At 37.5% G+C, this 15050-nt stretch overlaps 3 protein-coding genes across 3 annotated transcripts; 1 reads left to right on the top strand and 2 right to left on the bottom strand.

Moving 5' to 3' along the window:
* Positions 1-354: 354 nt before the first annotated feature.
* LOC111810179 (inactive leucine-rich repeat receptor-like serine/threonine-protein kinase At1g60630) lies at positions 355-3128 on the top strand. Its single transcript, XM_023696783.2, has 2 exons — positions 355-1585; positions 2369-3128. The coding sequence occupies exons 1-2, from the start codon at positions 355-357 to the stop codon at positions 3037-3039; spliced, it is 1902 nt and encodes a 633-aa protein (XP_023552551.2). The 3' UTR covers positions 3040-3128.
* A 219-nt stretch (positions 3129-3347) lies between these two features.
* LOC111810180 (uncharacterized) lies at positions 3348-10077 on the bottom strand. The gene is made up of 13 exons (XM_023696784.2): positions 9722-10077; positions 8963-9036; positions 8540-8623; positions 8302-8382; positions 7597-7677; positions 7082-7174; positions 6663-6842; positions 6452-6519; positions 6236-6287; positions 5799-5852; positions 5620-5712; positions 5330-5396; positions 3348-3818 (listed from the first exon to the last, which is right to left on the bottom strand). The coding sequence occupies exons 1-13, from the start codon at positions 9861-9863 to the stop codon at positions 3727-3729; spliced, it is 1161 nt and encodes a 386-aa protein (XP_023552552.1). The 5' UTR covers positions 9864-10077; the 3' UTR covers positions 3348-3726.
* A 548-nt stretch (positions 10078-10625) lies between these two features.
* EMB2758 (Tetratricopeptide repeat (TPR)-like superfamily protein) lies at positions 10626-14744 on the bottom strand. The gene is made up of 3 exons (XM_023696782.2): positions 14296-14744; positions 13883-13940; positions 10626-13117 (listed from the first exon to the last, which is right to left on the bottom strand). The coding sequence occupies exons 2-3, from the start codon at positions 13885-13887 to the stop codon at positions 10666-10668; spliced, it is 2457 nt and encodes an 818-aa protein (XP_023552550.2). The 5' UTR covers positions 13888-13940; positions 14296-14744; the 3' UTR covers positions 10626-10665.
* Between the last annotated feature and the right edge of the window lie 306 nt (positions 14745-15050).

Raw genomic sequence — 15050 nt, 5'->3', positions numbered from 1 at the left:
AACAACAATTGACGTGTAATTCTTCACTTGAGATTCGAGTTCTTCACCCACTTTTTATGCTAAAAGAAAAGTACAACTACAAGTCGACATGATTTTACAAGTCTAGTACCTGTTCTGTTCAAGCTGGATTGGAAACTATGTCAAACAACCAGCCTTGTACCATAGCTGGAATATCCCCTTTTCAACAACAAAAAAAGGGTGAATCATTCCCTTGTTTTTATCTTTAAGATAAATATAAAAAATTCAGATTGGTTAGCTGTAATAGGAACTTAAAACAAAGATGGGTTTGATCTCATCGACATCGTTTAGAAATCTGCTGCTGCTGAACATTTGCTCAGAGTTGGACTTTTGAGAATGGAGTTCTCTTTGTTCTTCATTGCAGCAATACTATTGTTTGGCTTTGTTGCAGCTCAAGTTGATACTCTTGTTGGCTTTAATGGAGATGAGAGAGATGCCCTTTATGCATTGAAGGCAACTTTCAATAACTCTTTCCTTAACAGAAACTGGACTGGAACTCACTGCCACAACAATCAACCTCCTCTTTGGTTTGGCCTTCGATGCGTCGATGGCCGAGTCACGGCGCTATCATTGGATAGTTTAGGATTGGTGGGGAATATGAATGTCAATGCATTAAGTAAGTTCACTGAATTGTCTGCATTAAGCTTGAAGAACAATTCCTTATCAGGAAATGTATTCGATTTCTCTTCCAACAAGAAGATGAAGGCTATAGATCTATCATCCAATGCGTTTGATGGGCCAATTCCGCTTTCCCTTGTGAGTTTGAGTTCATTGGAGTCATTGCAGCTTCAAAACAACAGGCTTACAGGTTCCATACCTGAACTCAACCAGTCTTCCTTAACAGTATTCAATGTCTCAAACAACAATCTCAGTGGTTCAATTCCAAGAACAAAGGTTCTTCAGTCGTTTGGCTCGGACTCCTACCGTGGCAATCCCGGACTCTGCGGTCCGCCCTCTGATGCTGTCTGCAACTCAATCATAAAAGGGTCAAATAACACAGCAGCACCTCCTGATACTAACAAAGCCACAGAAGAGAATTCTTCTTCCAAGCCTCATGTCACTTTGTTGCTAGTTCTTGTTGTTGTACTTTTTTTTGTTGCTAATTTATTGCTGCTCCTTCTCTACTTCAAGAAACATCTGGAGATAAAGGAGCTCATAAAGAAGCTAGGAACTAATGAAACAAAGGAGAAGAACAACGCAAACATGACTGATATCTCAATCCAGAACCAAGGGCCTGCAGCAGATGGAGGAGGGAAGCTCATCTTCATGGAGGAAGGAGAAAATTTCCAACTTGGAGATCTTCTGAAAGCTTCAGCTGAGGGACTTGGTAAGGGGATATTTGGAAATAGTTATAAGGCTATGCTTGAAGGCAGGTCGCCAATCGTTGTGAAGCGGCTTAGAGATCTAAAACCTTTGAGCGTCGATGAATTCATGAAGCAAGTACAAATTATTGCCAAGAAAAGGCATCCAAATTTGCTTCCACTTGTTGCCTATTTCTACACCAAAGAAGAGAAGCTTTTGCTCTATAAGTATGCAGAAAAAGGAAACTTGTTTGATAGAATACATGGTATGCTCTACCTCTATAGATTCTCGTTCTCCTCTTCTTCACTTATGAACTTGAAGATTTGAGTAACGTATCTTTTAGTTTTTTAGTTTGATATCATGTTAAATCACTAATCAACCCAAAATCTTAAGCTTAAGCTAATGAGTAACGTAAAAGCTTAAACTAATATCTTTTGCTTTGATATCATGTAATATAATTGTAACGGTCCAAGCCCACCGCTAGCAGAGTACTCTCCTCTTTGAACTTTTCCTTTCAAGGTTCCCCTCAAGGTTTTTAAAACGCATCTGCTGTGGAGAGGTTTCCACACTCTTAGAAAGAATGATTCGTTCTCCTCCCCTACCGATGCGGGATTTTACAATCCACCCTCCTTTGGGGCCCAGTATCCTCGCTGGCATTCGTTCCTTTCTCCAATCGGTGTGGAACCCCCCAATCCACCTCCTTTCGGGGCCCAGCATCCTTACTGGCACACCGCCTTTTGTCCACCTTCCCTCGAGGCTCAACCTCCTCACTAGTGGCTTTGATATCATTTTTAACGGCTCAAGCCCACCACTAGCAGATATTGTCCCTTTTAGGCTTTCCCTTTCGGACTTCCCCTCGAGGGTTTTAAAATGCGTTTGATAAGGAGAAGTTTCCACACTCTTATAAAAAATGCTTTGTTCTCTTCCCCAATCGATGTGGGATCTCACAACAATTCTTTTTTATATTAGTACTTCAATCAAAACATACATACTAAGGTAGACTAGATTGTTCTTACCTTGAAGTAATGATACTTACTGTGCCACACAGGAGGCAGAGGTGAGGGCAGAGTTCCATTCAGGTGGAGTTCAAGATTGATTATTGCTCAAGGAGTGGCAAGAGCTTTGGAGTTTCTCCATCTCAATACCAAGCCAAATACCAGCATTGTCCCACATGGAAACTTAAAATCTTCAAATGTCTTACTTGGTGAGAATGATGAGGTTCTTGTTTCAGATTATGGCTTTGCTTCACTTGTAGCCCTTCCCATTGCAGCTCAACGCATGGCTTCATACAGATCACCTGAATATCAACAAATGAAAAGAGTGTCAAGAAAATCAGATATTTGGAGCTTTGGCTGCCTTCTCATTGAACTTTTGACAGGAAAAATCTCATCTCATTCATCACCAGAAGAATCCCATGGCATTGATTTGTGTGCTTGGGTGAATAGAGCAGTTAGAGAAGAATGGACAGCAGAAATATTTGACTCAGAAATAGCATCACAAAGGTCTGCCATTCCAGGAATGCTGAATCTATTACAGATTGCAATACGTTGTTCTAATATTTCACCTGACAAACGACCAGAGATGACTGAAGTTGTAAAAGAAATTGAAAGCATAAAACTTACAGAAAATGGAGAAGAATATAGCTCTTCCTTTGATCGATCCTTAACAGATGATTCAATGTCCACTGTTGGCTCAGGCATTGCAATGGACGAGAGATGAAAGATGCAACTACTTTCAATCCAAGACTTCAAAACCCATCTTGAATTTCCAAAATCATTTGCTTGTACTCTGTTGGAATAATCAAATAATGCTCTAATTGGAGCATTTTTGTAATGTGCATTTTAAGAACCAGTACTTTTAAGTAAAAAACGCTTCGAAATTTTCTCGAACATTTAGAAAAATGAAGCATTGTTTAGCTAATAAAAACGCTTTTAAGACATTGATAGCCAACTCTATCTGCACTATTAGTTGAAACATTAAATAATCTCAAACAACAAGTGAAAGCGAGAGGATTTGAACCTCTAATCTCTTCACCAACCCGTTGAACTATGCTTAGATTGAAATGATAATGAATCTCAAATTCTCGATCACAATCTTAATGTAAACCCAAGTTACATAGTACTCTACAAATTGTCAGAATGAGAAATGGGTACAACAGGAATTTCTTCTATCTTACACTAAACTTGCTTTCCCCCCTTTTCTTTTCTTTTTTCTTCTCCCTTTTGTGGGGGTTGGTGTGAAAGAGAACTTGATCTTAACCCTGTTTGGAGATGAACTTAATTCCCTAGAATATAAATACGTTTCAAAAGCAACACCTAAATGATGACAGAATTGTATTTTGATTCCCAAATGAAACTGCATCAGCTTGATCAAAACTGGTCTAGCGTGAAAGAGAGAGCTGAGGCATTAACCAAATTTTCCGATTTCAACCTTCTTCTTCATTTTTCTTTGACCGTGGTATATGAATGCATCTACAATTCCCGCAACACTGAATATACCTGCAAAACAGTGATCCGATTTTAGCGTTCGGTCAAGGGATGGTGAATTTAAGAGATCTGCCTAGGTTTCTCAACAGAAAAAATAAAGGGAAATAACACCAGTTCTAGAGCAACTAGAAAGAGATTCTTTCGGATTCTGGGTTCTTCCCTCGAACTCCTCAAAGGGTATTTTGTAATGTAAAGCTAGTCTAAAGTCGATTCAGTATCAGGGCTATGAGTGGATGCAGTGGATTTGATCATCATCTACTTGTAGGTATCTAGGGTACCGCCCTGTAATGTCATGGACGAACCTAATTGTCTAGCAGTTACGCGAACTTGCTCAATCAGCCACGACCATTAATTAATCAGACTAGTCAAAAGAGCATTACAGGGCATAATTATGTTGCTTCAAATGAAGAGTCTTAAGAGTCTTAGATCTATTAAGAATATCTTTAGAAGAATGAATACTTTCACTAAACAACAGCGATGGTGAATCCTTCAATTGACTATACAATGTCTTCACTAACTCGCGAATGGTCATCCGTTCAACTGAAAGCAAGGATATTGTGAGATTGTATCTTAGAGCCAATGCGTGAATCGGTGGTCTTCTGAGATTGTGTTCGAAGAAGAATACCCTTTCGAGACTTGTGTAGAAGAGGCTTTCATTTAGAATTCTCTATGGAAGGGTCACTATCCCAAAAAGAAAAAATCTTCCGTTGGGAACTCCAGCACAAAGCCATCAACACCCACGACAAGTTACAAAGGAGGCTGTCTTACATGTCTCTCTCTCCTCAATGGTGAATGAAGTGCAAAATAGATGATGAATCACAAGGTCATCTTTTGGTTGAATGTGAGTTTGCTGTGAAATTTTGGAGCTTCGATCTTGTAACAGCCCAAGCCCACCATAAGTAGATATTGTCCTCTTTTGGGCTTTTCCTTTCGGGCTTTTCCTTTCGGGCTTCCCCTTAAGATTTTTAAAATGCGTCGGCTAAGGAGAGGTTTCCACACCCTTATAAGGAGAGTTTCATTCTCCTCCCCAACCAATGTGAGATTTCACAAATCTACAGCCGTTTGGGTGGTTTATGGTCATACAAAGGGCCCAAAACAGTTTCAGCACTTCACACTTGGGGGGCATCCTTCAAAGAAATGAAAAAGGCTGCTGGGAGAATTTTATTAGAGCATTCAGCTGAACCATTTGGCAAGAGAGAAGTTGGAGGATTTTTCAAGATAAGGAACTTCCCTATCACAGATTTTTTTGAAGCTATTGTAATGTGAATGTTTCATGGTGTAAATGCTCCCTCTTTTCCACTACTATAGCTGTTCCTCCCTCCTCTCCAATTGGAGAGGTCTTTCGTAATCCATCACACGGGGTTCTTTCCCTTTGTAATTTCATACTATCAGTGAAATTATTTGTTATCCACAAAAAGAATATGGGGGAAAGAAACCATGTGTAAGCAAACATATAAATATGCACGCATTTATTCTTAGGTTGGGAGGAAGAAGTGAGGTAGAGATAGGAGAGCATACGGTACCTCCAATTATGGCACAAATGTGAGTCATGAAGTGTAAAAATGGAACATGCTCCTCTGTGTAGGTCACCTGCACAATGCATAGAAAAAGACATCAAACATTCATACTTTTCGAGTCTTTCGGGTATTAAAACTCCCCACGTACTGTCGAAAATCAATCAATAAGGTGAACTGGTAAAAAAAAGTATCAGATTATCATCACCCATCAATGACAGCTTAAGTTCCAACATTACAATGTAGAACATTATAATTTTTGTTTTCAGAAACACTTTGGATGTAGATATGTTACCAACCTTAACAGGAGAAATGTCATAGTAGAAGAAAACTCCAGGAATAGATTGAGAACTTCCGAACTCCACACTCTTAAAATGCTCCGTTACAGAGTACTGCACCGAATCATTGGTACAATGTTCAAGGCACCATCCAAGCGAAAATATAAAATGCGCAAGTTTACAAGAACTTTCAGCAATACCTGATTTGAATGAACAGTACGACCTCTGATGTTTGTATATATAGTTGGTACCACCTGCAATACAGATACATTCAGAGTTCTTCCAAACAACTTTTAAATTGTACAAGCACTTTCCCTGCCCCATGCCCCCCCATCCCACAGCAGCCAGAAGTGAGTTCATGCCTTCTCATTTGTATGACAACAGGAAATGAGTTTATAAAAGGAAAGTGGGATCGCTTCACTTATTGTGGATGCTTACCCTGTCAATCATTGCATTTAGTCTTAATTCCTACAGTTCATTTTTTCATTCAAAATTTTGATCCAAAGGTAGATGATGGTAGCATGAATTATTAGTAAACATGTTATGTATCCAAACAAAATTTATATTCAATTGAAGAGAAACGAGGCTTGTCAATCCCTGAAGCAGGGAAACCAAAGCCTGTTTTAATGCTTCTTACCTTGACGAAGTACTGGTGCATGACATTCTGTTTGTCATATTCCCAATGCACCCTGAATAAGTAATGAAAGTTCATCTTAGACAGGGTAAGTTTGCCAAGTAAAATTGATATTTATCAGACAATAGAATACTGTCCTGCTTCAACTGAAATTATTAATAGAACTAGAATTATTTTCAACGACTAAACATCTATAGAGGAGGTGAAAAAAATAATTACCCATCAAGAGGATTTACCAAGCCATCATAGTGGTCACCAAAAGTTAATTTATTTATTCGGTGACTTACCTGCATCATGTGAATAAAACATGGAATGTGAAGCATCATAAACATATATCAGAGCAGAAAAATAGAGATTGATTATAAACAACGCCTATGCATGCTTTTCGTATTGCGTTTTTCAGATTTACACAAGAAAGTATGAACCATACATTGTAATCACTTGTTTGCAAAGCAAGCAGACCAAGAAAATTGAAGCTTGACTGGTGAAAGCTTTTTCCAGGGACAAAGTGGAAACTTCCAGCTACTTTATTAACTTCAATAGACCCTTCAATATTACATCCTTCACCTTCTTCATCCTTTACCTTCTGTATAAAATCTTCTCGCTGGCACTGAAAATCGAAGGCATATAGATCTTAGTTGGCGACAAAAACCGATTACACCGTTTACTTGTAGTTTGGAAACAACACATGTAAAAAAAGTCCCAGGTATATAATTCCAACCTCTAACGACATTGTTTTCCCCTTCTTGATGGGACTGCACACTAAAGAGACTAGCAACCTAGTTGCCTCTTATAGTTACATGCAGCATAAAATATCCTATAAATGGTGATTATTACAATCTGACCTACCTGGTCTATCAAATCTTGATTTGTAATAGCCCAACCTTTCTTCCTGTATGCTTCACGAACTTCTTCACATGAATTACAACAATCATCATCAGACTGCAAACAAGAGAAGGGGGGAAAAACCTTTCAAATTTCTGATATTACATTTAAAAAAATATGTGCAATCTAAAGGGGACAAAAAATTAAAAGCAGAAAAACCATAAATGAATTCTATTTCAGCAATATGCCAGTTGCTTGTAAACATTGTACTTTCTGAAGGTAAAAGAATACATAAAATGTGAAAAAAGTATAACAATGCTGTAAAAACCGAACGGAATGACAAAATTATAAGATATTTTCATACGAATATGAAGTGCTATAAAGCAAAACAAAGCTATGTAAACCAGAAAGGATATCTTAAATAATCATGATGAAAAAAAGGCCCTCCTTCCGGCTCCAGAATCATAATAAAAAACTATGCAAAGAATGACTCCAAACCCACAAAGGTCAACAAAGGGATAACAGATGACCAAACGTACCGTTTCTGCTCCAAAACATGAACCACAGTACGTTTCATTGTGCTCCAGCCTGCCACCATGCCTCTGCAACGGTTTCTCAATCTGGAGAACAAAAAAACACAAATGACTAAACAGAAAAAAATAGAAATAGCCAAAAGACGAATTTGCAGGGAAAGAAAAAATGACGCAGAAACATATAAATGAAGGACCAGCCTTCCATACACCTTGCCAAGAATAAATACTATATATATATATATATATATATATATATATATATATATATATATATATATATAAATAAATTAGAAAAAAGGTGTGAGAACAGTGAAATGGAATAAAAAAGTGCATCAAAGAAACACACTGCAACATTAATTAAAGTACAAAGACTTCATTTGTAATAACCGCCTTTCCATGATTATTAGAAACTGGAAAGCCCTTTTATGATAGCTTTTCTTTGGAAGGGAGTGCCATCGGATCCCACCCCTTAGGCTGTTCCTCTCTTTTTTTTTGGAATATATTCACTTACATCCTAATCTGGTAGAAGGAAAAATTTATGTCCGCCCGTTTCATTAAAACTCTGAAACCCTGTATTCTCAATTATGGACCAGGTAAAACATTATGGCAAGTGTAAGCCGCCCCAAAAGCGTTGCAGATAATCATTATAAAACAGATAACACAAGAAATCATTTTTTGTCAGCAAAAACCATCGAAGTACAGTCTACTAACCTTAGGTGCACCAATGCCATCTGGTCTAGCTTCTATAACCTTTCCATGATGGTCAATTCTTTTCTTGATTATATTATGCTTCTGAAAGAGAATTACGAATCCAAACATAAGAAATATTAGACTACAATAATGTATATGGTGACATACAAGCCAAGTTACGTGATAGAATGGTAAAATAACATGAAGAGAAAAAAAAAAAAGGATCCAGAGGGGAAGTATTGATTCTTGCAGCACATACTATATCAAGATGTTGCTCTCCACTGATATCTATGGCATCAAGACCGAGTATGGAACATGGAATCACAGGAAAACTCAAATCAAACTGCATCAACAAGAAAAGAATAAGGTTTGAGCCCATAAAAAAAGATGATCAAACATGTATACAGTTCATCAATTTTAAAAAATAATCATATGAACCTATTTCAAAAACAATATTTCACATTTAGGTTAGAAGTTCATTAGTTGAACGACATAAATAAACAATATACTGACTACAGACAAAGTTCCTTTCAACCCACGGCTAACACTGCCAGCATTGGGAACATGAAATAAAATGTTTCTCAACCTCAACAATAAAAAGGGAGTAGATAATAACTTAAATTTAGCATAAACACAAAGGAAGAACAATATATCATCATTGCCTCAAAAATATCATAATTACATTTATGTGTAAATTTCCACCCCTTGATGTATCTACGACGAGCTTTGTCTCGGTTTTAGCATGGAGGTACAGTCCTGCAACCACACATCACAAATGATGGTCATAAAAAGCTTCAACAACAAAAGAAAATGTAAAAACACCTAATATTAAAAGGCTTAACGAATATTTTCAACAACATAATAGCTGAACTATAAGCTCATACGAAATGTAGAAAAAACTACGATAAACAGGGGAGTGGAATACCATGGGTCCAACATGATATGATAAACATAGCTTAGAGGGAGAATTAAAATCTTTCAATACCCAAAAAGGATCCCCTCCATGAAAGACACTTGCCTTGAAAGAGCCAAGTTTGATAATTCAAAAGTTGTTGGAATACATTCAAGACTTGCAATGACAATTGGCAACATTAATGTCACTTGGAGGAGGAGACAAAAACCAGGACATTTTAATGGCTAACTGTACTCATAGGTCCGAAGTTGCACGACTCACTTTAAATACATTGAAGAATCCGTAGAATGTTAGTGATCTAACTTACGTATGAGGTTCTATAGTTTTTTGTCTTGAAAAGTTTTCCAAATTAAAACTTCTTTTGCCTGCTGAACAGCCATGAGAAGACAAGGAGAAAAGGCAAATCGCACGACAGTAAAAGCAACAACAACATACAATTGCATCATCCCGAAACTTTCAGGTATAGACAGAAATTCAAACTAGAATCAAACCTAGCAATCAGAGAAAAGAAAGAACATCAGAACATACTTAGCTCGGAGAAGAAGAGGAAGAGCATGATAAAGGAGGAAGCGATGGTGATTAAGCCACCAGAAAAGGTCCGCCTGTAGAAATCTTCATTGATTTTAGGGTAAGCATCCAAATTACGGAGCTTGTTGAAGATGGCATCCATGGCTTCTACGAAGAAAAGCAAGAATCTTTGAAAACTCAACCCTTCGAAATGCGAATTCCGAACAAATCAGGAAAAGAGTAACATATATAGAAATTGATTTGACAAAATCAAGAAATGTCTGAATGCCGGAATAGTTGGCAAACGCATAGATTTGCGGTACGCGATTTGAGCTCCGTTGTAGATTTGGGTGGCTTCGCGGTATACGGAGAACATACGGAATCGATGGTGACATTGTGTTTACCGAAACGACGACGTTTTTCTCGTCATGGACGATTTATTTATTAATGAATTTCGACCACATTCATAATTTGGTCGGAAATTGGCAAAAATTCATGAATTTCAACAAAAACTTTGCTGAAATTTACTCAAAATTCATCTAATTCTAAAAATTCAAATTTTGATGAAATTGGTCGGAAAAAAAAATAATTATCCAAACCAATTTTAAAACTTGTCCTAAAATGCAAAATTACTTACCTAAATCACAATTTTCCATTGAATATATTGTCTTTTAAAACAATAAGGGGTAAAATCGTAACTTTCCAAGGAGAACCGAAATACTAGTTTTTCTTCAATTAGGTCCTTTCATTCCAAATTAAAACATAAAAAAGATCATTTTATAAATAACTCTAAATTTGCGTTTATTTAATTTTTAATATACTTATATTCACCATAAAACATGGATGAAAATTGTGTTAAAACTTAGAAATGTAGTTCCTAATCAATCAATACGTGTCCATTCATGTTTGTCAAACATAAAACGAATGAAGTGAATCTTGTTTATTTTATGTCATTTCCAAACATGTCACCAATAATCACCACAAGAACAGACTCCATCTTTGAAATGATGGAATCGATTCGAATCTCTAACGATTATCTCGCGTTCGGTAATTTTAGATATGAACTTGGTAGCATTATGACAGTCTCCACAAACCCGTAAGTTCTTAAAGATCTGAAGAGTTGTTTTCGGTGGCGTGCTGATAATCCCGAATGCCATTGCCAACCGCTCGCTATGACTGATAAGAATGTTCTCCTTTTCATCATCCTCCACATCCTGCAGTACAAAGTTATAGTTTGCAACATAGCCAAGACTCTTCATTTTAGCAGTTAGATCCCTCAGTTCATCATATATCTCCTCACATCTTGGATGTGTTCGGTTGCCTGTGTAAAAGACATCAATTTTCTTGTCTATTTCAATTGAGCTCCAACCAGGAGTCTTCCTCAATCCCCTGTCTCGAGCTAATGATCGCACTTCGTCGACTCCGTCCCACTGTCCAAGTTTCGCATAAATATTCGACAGCAAAACATAGTAGCCAACGTTTTTCGACTCAACCTCCAACAAGTGATCCGAGACAGTTCTAGCCAACTCTATATTCTCATGTATCCTACAAGCACCAAGAAGCGCACCCCACACAGATGCATCGGGTCGTATCGGCATAGTTTTAACAAAATCATAAGCTTTTTCGAGATGACCTGCCCTACCGAACAAATCGACCATGCAGCCATAATGCTTCAAGCTAGGCCTTATACCATACAACTCTCCCATCAATTGGAAGCACCACTGACCCTCATCAACCAAACCAGAATGACTACAAGCAGATAATAGAGATACAAAAGTGATGTGGTCAGGCTTCACTCCTTCAGTTTGCATTTCCCTAAATAACTCGACAGCTTTTAAACCGTATCCATGGAGTCCATGACACGATATGATGGCGTTCCACGAAACCGAACTTTTGTGAGGTATTTCATAAAATAAAGACAATGCATCAGCTAATCTTCCACATTTTCCATACATATCAATAAGACAAGTACCCACAAAGATATCAAAGTAAAGAAAGTTCTTGATCAGCAGACCATGTGTTTTCATACCTTGTTTCAATGCTCCTATCTGGGAGTATGCTGTCAGAATGCTCACCCAAGTGCCCTGGTTCGGCACTGCATCGCTATAATCGTTCATCGAATGATACACATCGATTGCCTCATTCGCTAAACCGTTTTGAGAATAACCTGTTATCAAAGTGTTCCATGAGACCACATCTTTGACAGGAAGTTCTTCAAAAACTTTTCGTGCTGAATCTATAAACCCCAACTTAGCATACATGTCTATAATTGCATTACCAATGACAACATCTTGTAGAAACCAACCTTTCCTTGTAACAAATCCATGAATAGACCTACTACTTAAGAAATTGCCAAGTTCAGCAGCAACAGAAGCCAAACTCACCAGTGTCAACAAGTCGGGTACCACCCCAGTAGCGTGCATCTTTTTGTACAATCCAAGAGCCACCACTGGCTCTTTATGCTGCTCGAACGCAGCAATCAAAGAGTTCCACGATACAATATCCTTCGCTTCGATTTGGTTGAAAATGGTTTCTGCACTTCCCAGTTCACCAAATTTGGCATACATGTTTATCAATGCATTACAGACAAACAAGTCGAATTCCAACCCGAGCTTGATGGCATAGACATGAATTAGGACACCGCTTATTATATCATCCAACTGCGCACAAATCGGAAGTAGACTTGAAAATGTTACAGAATCCATATTTACACTCTTGAATCGCATCTCATCAAAGACTTCCAATGCTTCTACAACTTTACCATTAAGACAAAACCCTGAAATCATAGCATTCCATGTACCGATATCTCGAATCATCAAGCTATCAAACAAGTTACGAGCTAAATTGACAAAGCCAAACCGAGAATAAAAATGGATCAAAGAAGCAGCAATGAATACATCACATTCAAAACCCAATTTTAGAGCCAAGCAATGTATCTTCTTCCCATCATCTAGATTTCCACATGCCCTTATAACAGGAGGAAATGTGTAATAATCAGGCTGAAGGATAGAGGTTGACATAAATTCATGGAAACAATCTACAGCTTCATGGAAGTGACCAATGCGAGCATAAGCAGATATCATAGAATTCCATGTGTAGACATCTTTTGCCTGAATTTGGTCAAAAGTACGGCGAGCGAACGATACATCACCAAGAAAAGCATAAAGATTGATGAGTTTAGCAGAAAGAAAGATGCTCTGAACCTTCCCAGACACCACAAGTAGTGCATGAAGTCGCTTAGCAAGGTGCACTTTTTTGCAGACAGGGAATAGTCGGTTGAAATCAATTCCCTTTTTCTCAATTTCAACTTCATCAAAGTAATACTTGGGAGAAGTTGTAGTTGCAGAATACAAAGGACAACAAGCTTGGAATGAAGGCCTAAACAAGGAAATCCGTCTCCATTTACATGGAAGAAATCTGAGAACAATAGACATGAAAAATATTGTTTTGTCAACTTACAGTAATTGACACGCAACTATCTGGAACTAAAGCAGAAAAATAAGAACAAGAATCTGTTGTAAACAACGTTGAGGATCAAGAAGCAATGATGATTCATAGATTCCTAAAAATAGACACCTTGCTAAATACAATCTTAATTTGTTGGATAAAAAGTATCAAGTGTTAGATGCTATTTGATTCCTAGCACTCTTGGATGAGGGAAAGAAAAATTAAAAATAAGAAAGCACATCCTTATTAGTTCCCACAATCAATGTCAATAAAAGGTGTACCCGTGCTTTAACATGTTGAATTGAAACAAAAATTCACATCATAGAAAATGTCACAATCCGCGATGCGATTGTGCCCGAGAAAGTCATTGAGGACAATGACTAAGTTAAGTGGGGAGAATGTCGCAACATACTATGAAGAAAGTAGGTTGTGACCTTTACGTCGAGACAAGCAAAGCAGCGACCCTCAAGAGGCACCCATCTAGCCACGTGTGGGCCAATATAGAAGAATGTCATGATGCGACCGAAGAGGACGGTGCATCATCTAATACACCACACAGAGTGAGCATTGAAGTGAAGTCGAGACATAAGTAACATAGGAATAACGAATAGGCAAGAGTGGCAAAGAGAGGCTTGTCAAAGGGCCGGGTAGGGTCCTGGCCTTAACCTTCGGGTTTCGGAAGAAATTTGGGCATCAAATAAGCAATAGAGCATATGCACATAGAGAGATGGATACCTCATACTGAGACTGATAGTTCTTTATGTAGTGGGTTCCTGTGCACAGTGTTTGTATCCTGAAGGCAAGTACAGACCAAATAAACATCTAATGTAAGAAAACTGATGCAAATTCAAACCCCATGTTTAAGAGTGTTGTTTAAAAGAAAGTTAAAACTCAGGTTTTATAACCATTTGGTTATTGGTTTTTGAAATTTGTACTTAGTTTCTCACAATTTCTTTACCATATGTTCATCTTCACTAAAGAGACATTTGAATTCATAGCCAGATTCTGAAAGAAGCTTAAGTAAAGAAACAAGTAGGGTTTAAGCTTAACATTCACCCTCCAAAACCATGGTTATCAATGGGGCCTGAAAGAACATATTGAAATCTTCACGGAGCTATATATTTCACAAAGTTGGTTTTAAGGCATACCTGAATTAGGCAACGAGAATCGGTGTTTAATCATATCAAAACCATAAATGCGACTCGATCGAAATGGGCTTCTTTGTTTCTCCTCGACCACCTGTTCTTCGGCCTCGCCTGAGTTATTCCAATAGCAGAAATCTTGCAACTTCAATTTCAAAGCTCCACAGCCCGTAATTTCTAGCGTTTTAATCATCCCCATGAACTTTCAATAATCCTACTTCCAGCGATATCTTCCTCGCAAGATATTCCGAGATTGCCGAGAGAATCCTCGACTCTATCTGGTACATAAGAGCTCACTGGAACGAATGAACAGAAGGGCAGAAATAGAGGAAAAAACACACGAACAGAGAAAGGTGTGGTTGGAACTGGAAGCTTGTAAGAAGGAGAAGAACGAAGAACTTCGAGTGCAGCAGAGGCGCGAAGAGGGCAACAGAGGAGGGAGCTAAATGGCCTCAATGCAATAAATTAGTTTGGAGGAAGGGCAAATAAGGAAATTAAATTTTTTATTACATTTCAAAAAAGAAATTCAAAATATAATTTTTTTAAGGGTTTTATTTTATATTTATTATACTTCGAAAAACAAATAAAAATATAAAATTTTTAAGGGTTTTGTTTTATATTTATTATATTTCAAAAAAGAAATATAAAATATAAATCTTTTAAAAGTGTGGGATATAGATATTAATACTTTTTAACTTTTACCTTCGATTTGTTAACAACAAAGATAATGTAAAAATCTCTCAAAATTCGTTAATGCCAAT

The sequence above is a fragment of the Cucurbita pepo genome, chromosome 14, assembly GCF_057944985.1.
Source record: "Cucurbita pepo subsp. pepo isolate OVF chromosome 14, ASM5794498v1, whole genome shotgun sequence".
Taxonomy (NCBI): Eukaryota; Viridiplantae; Streptophyta; class Magnoliopsida; order Cucurbitales; family Cucurbitaceae; genus Cucurbita; species Cucurbita pepo.
Note: the sequence above shows the minus strand (reverse complement) of the source record. Positions and strands in the feature narration are given on the sequence as shown.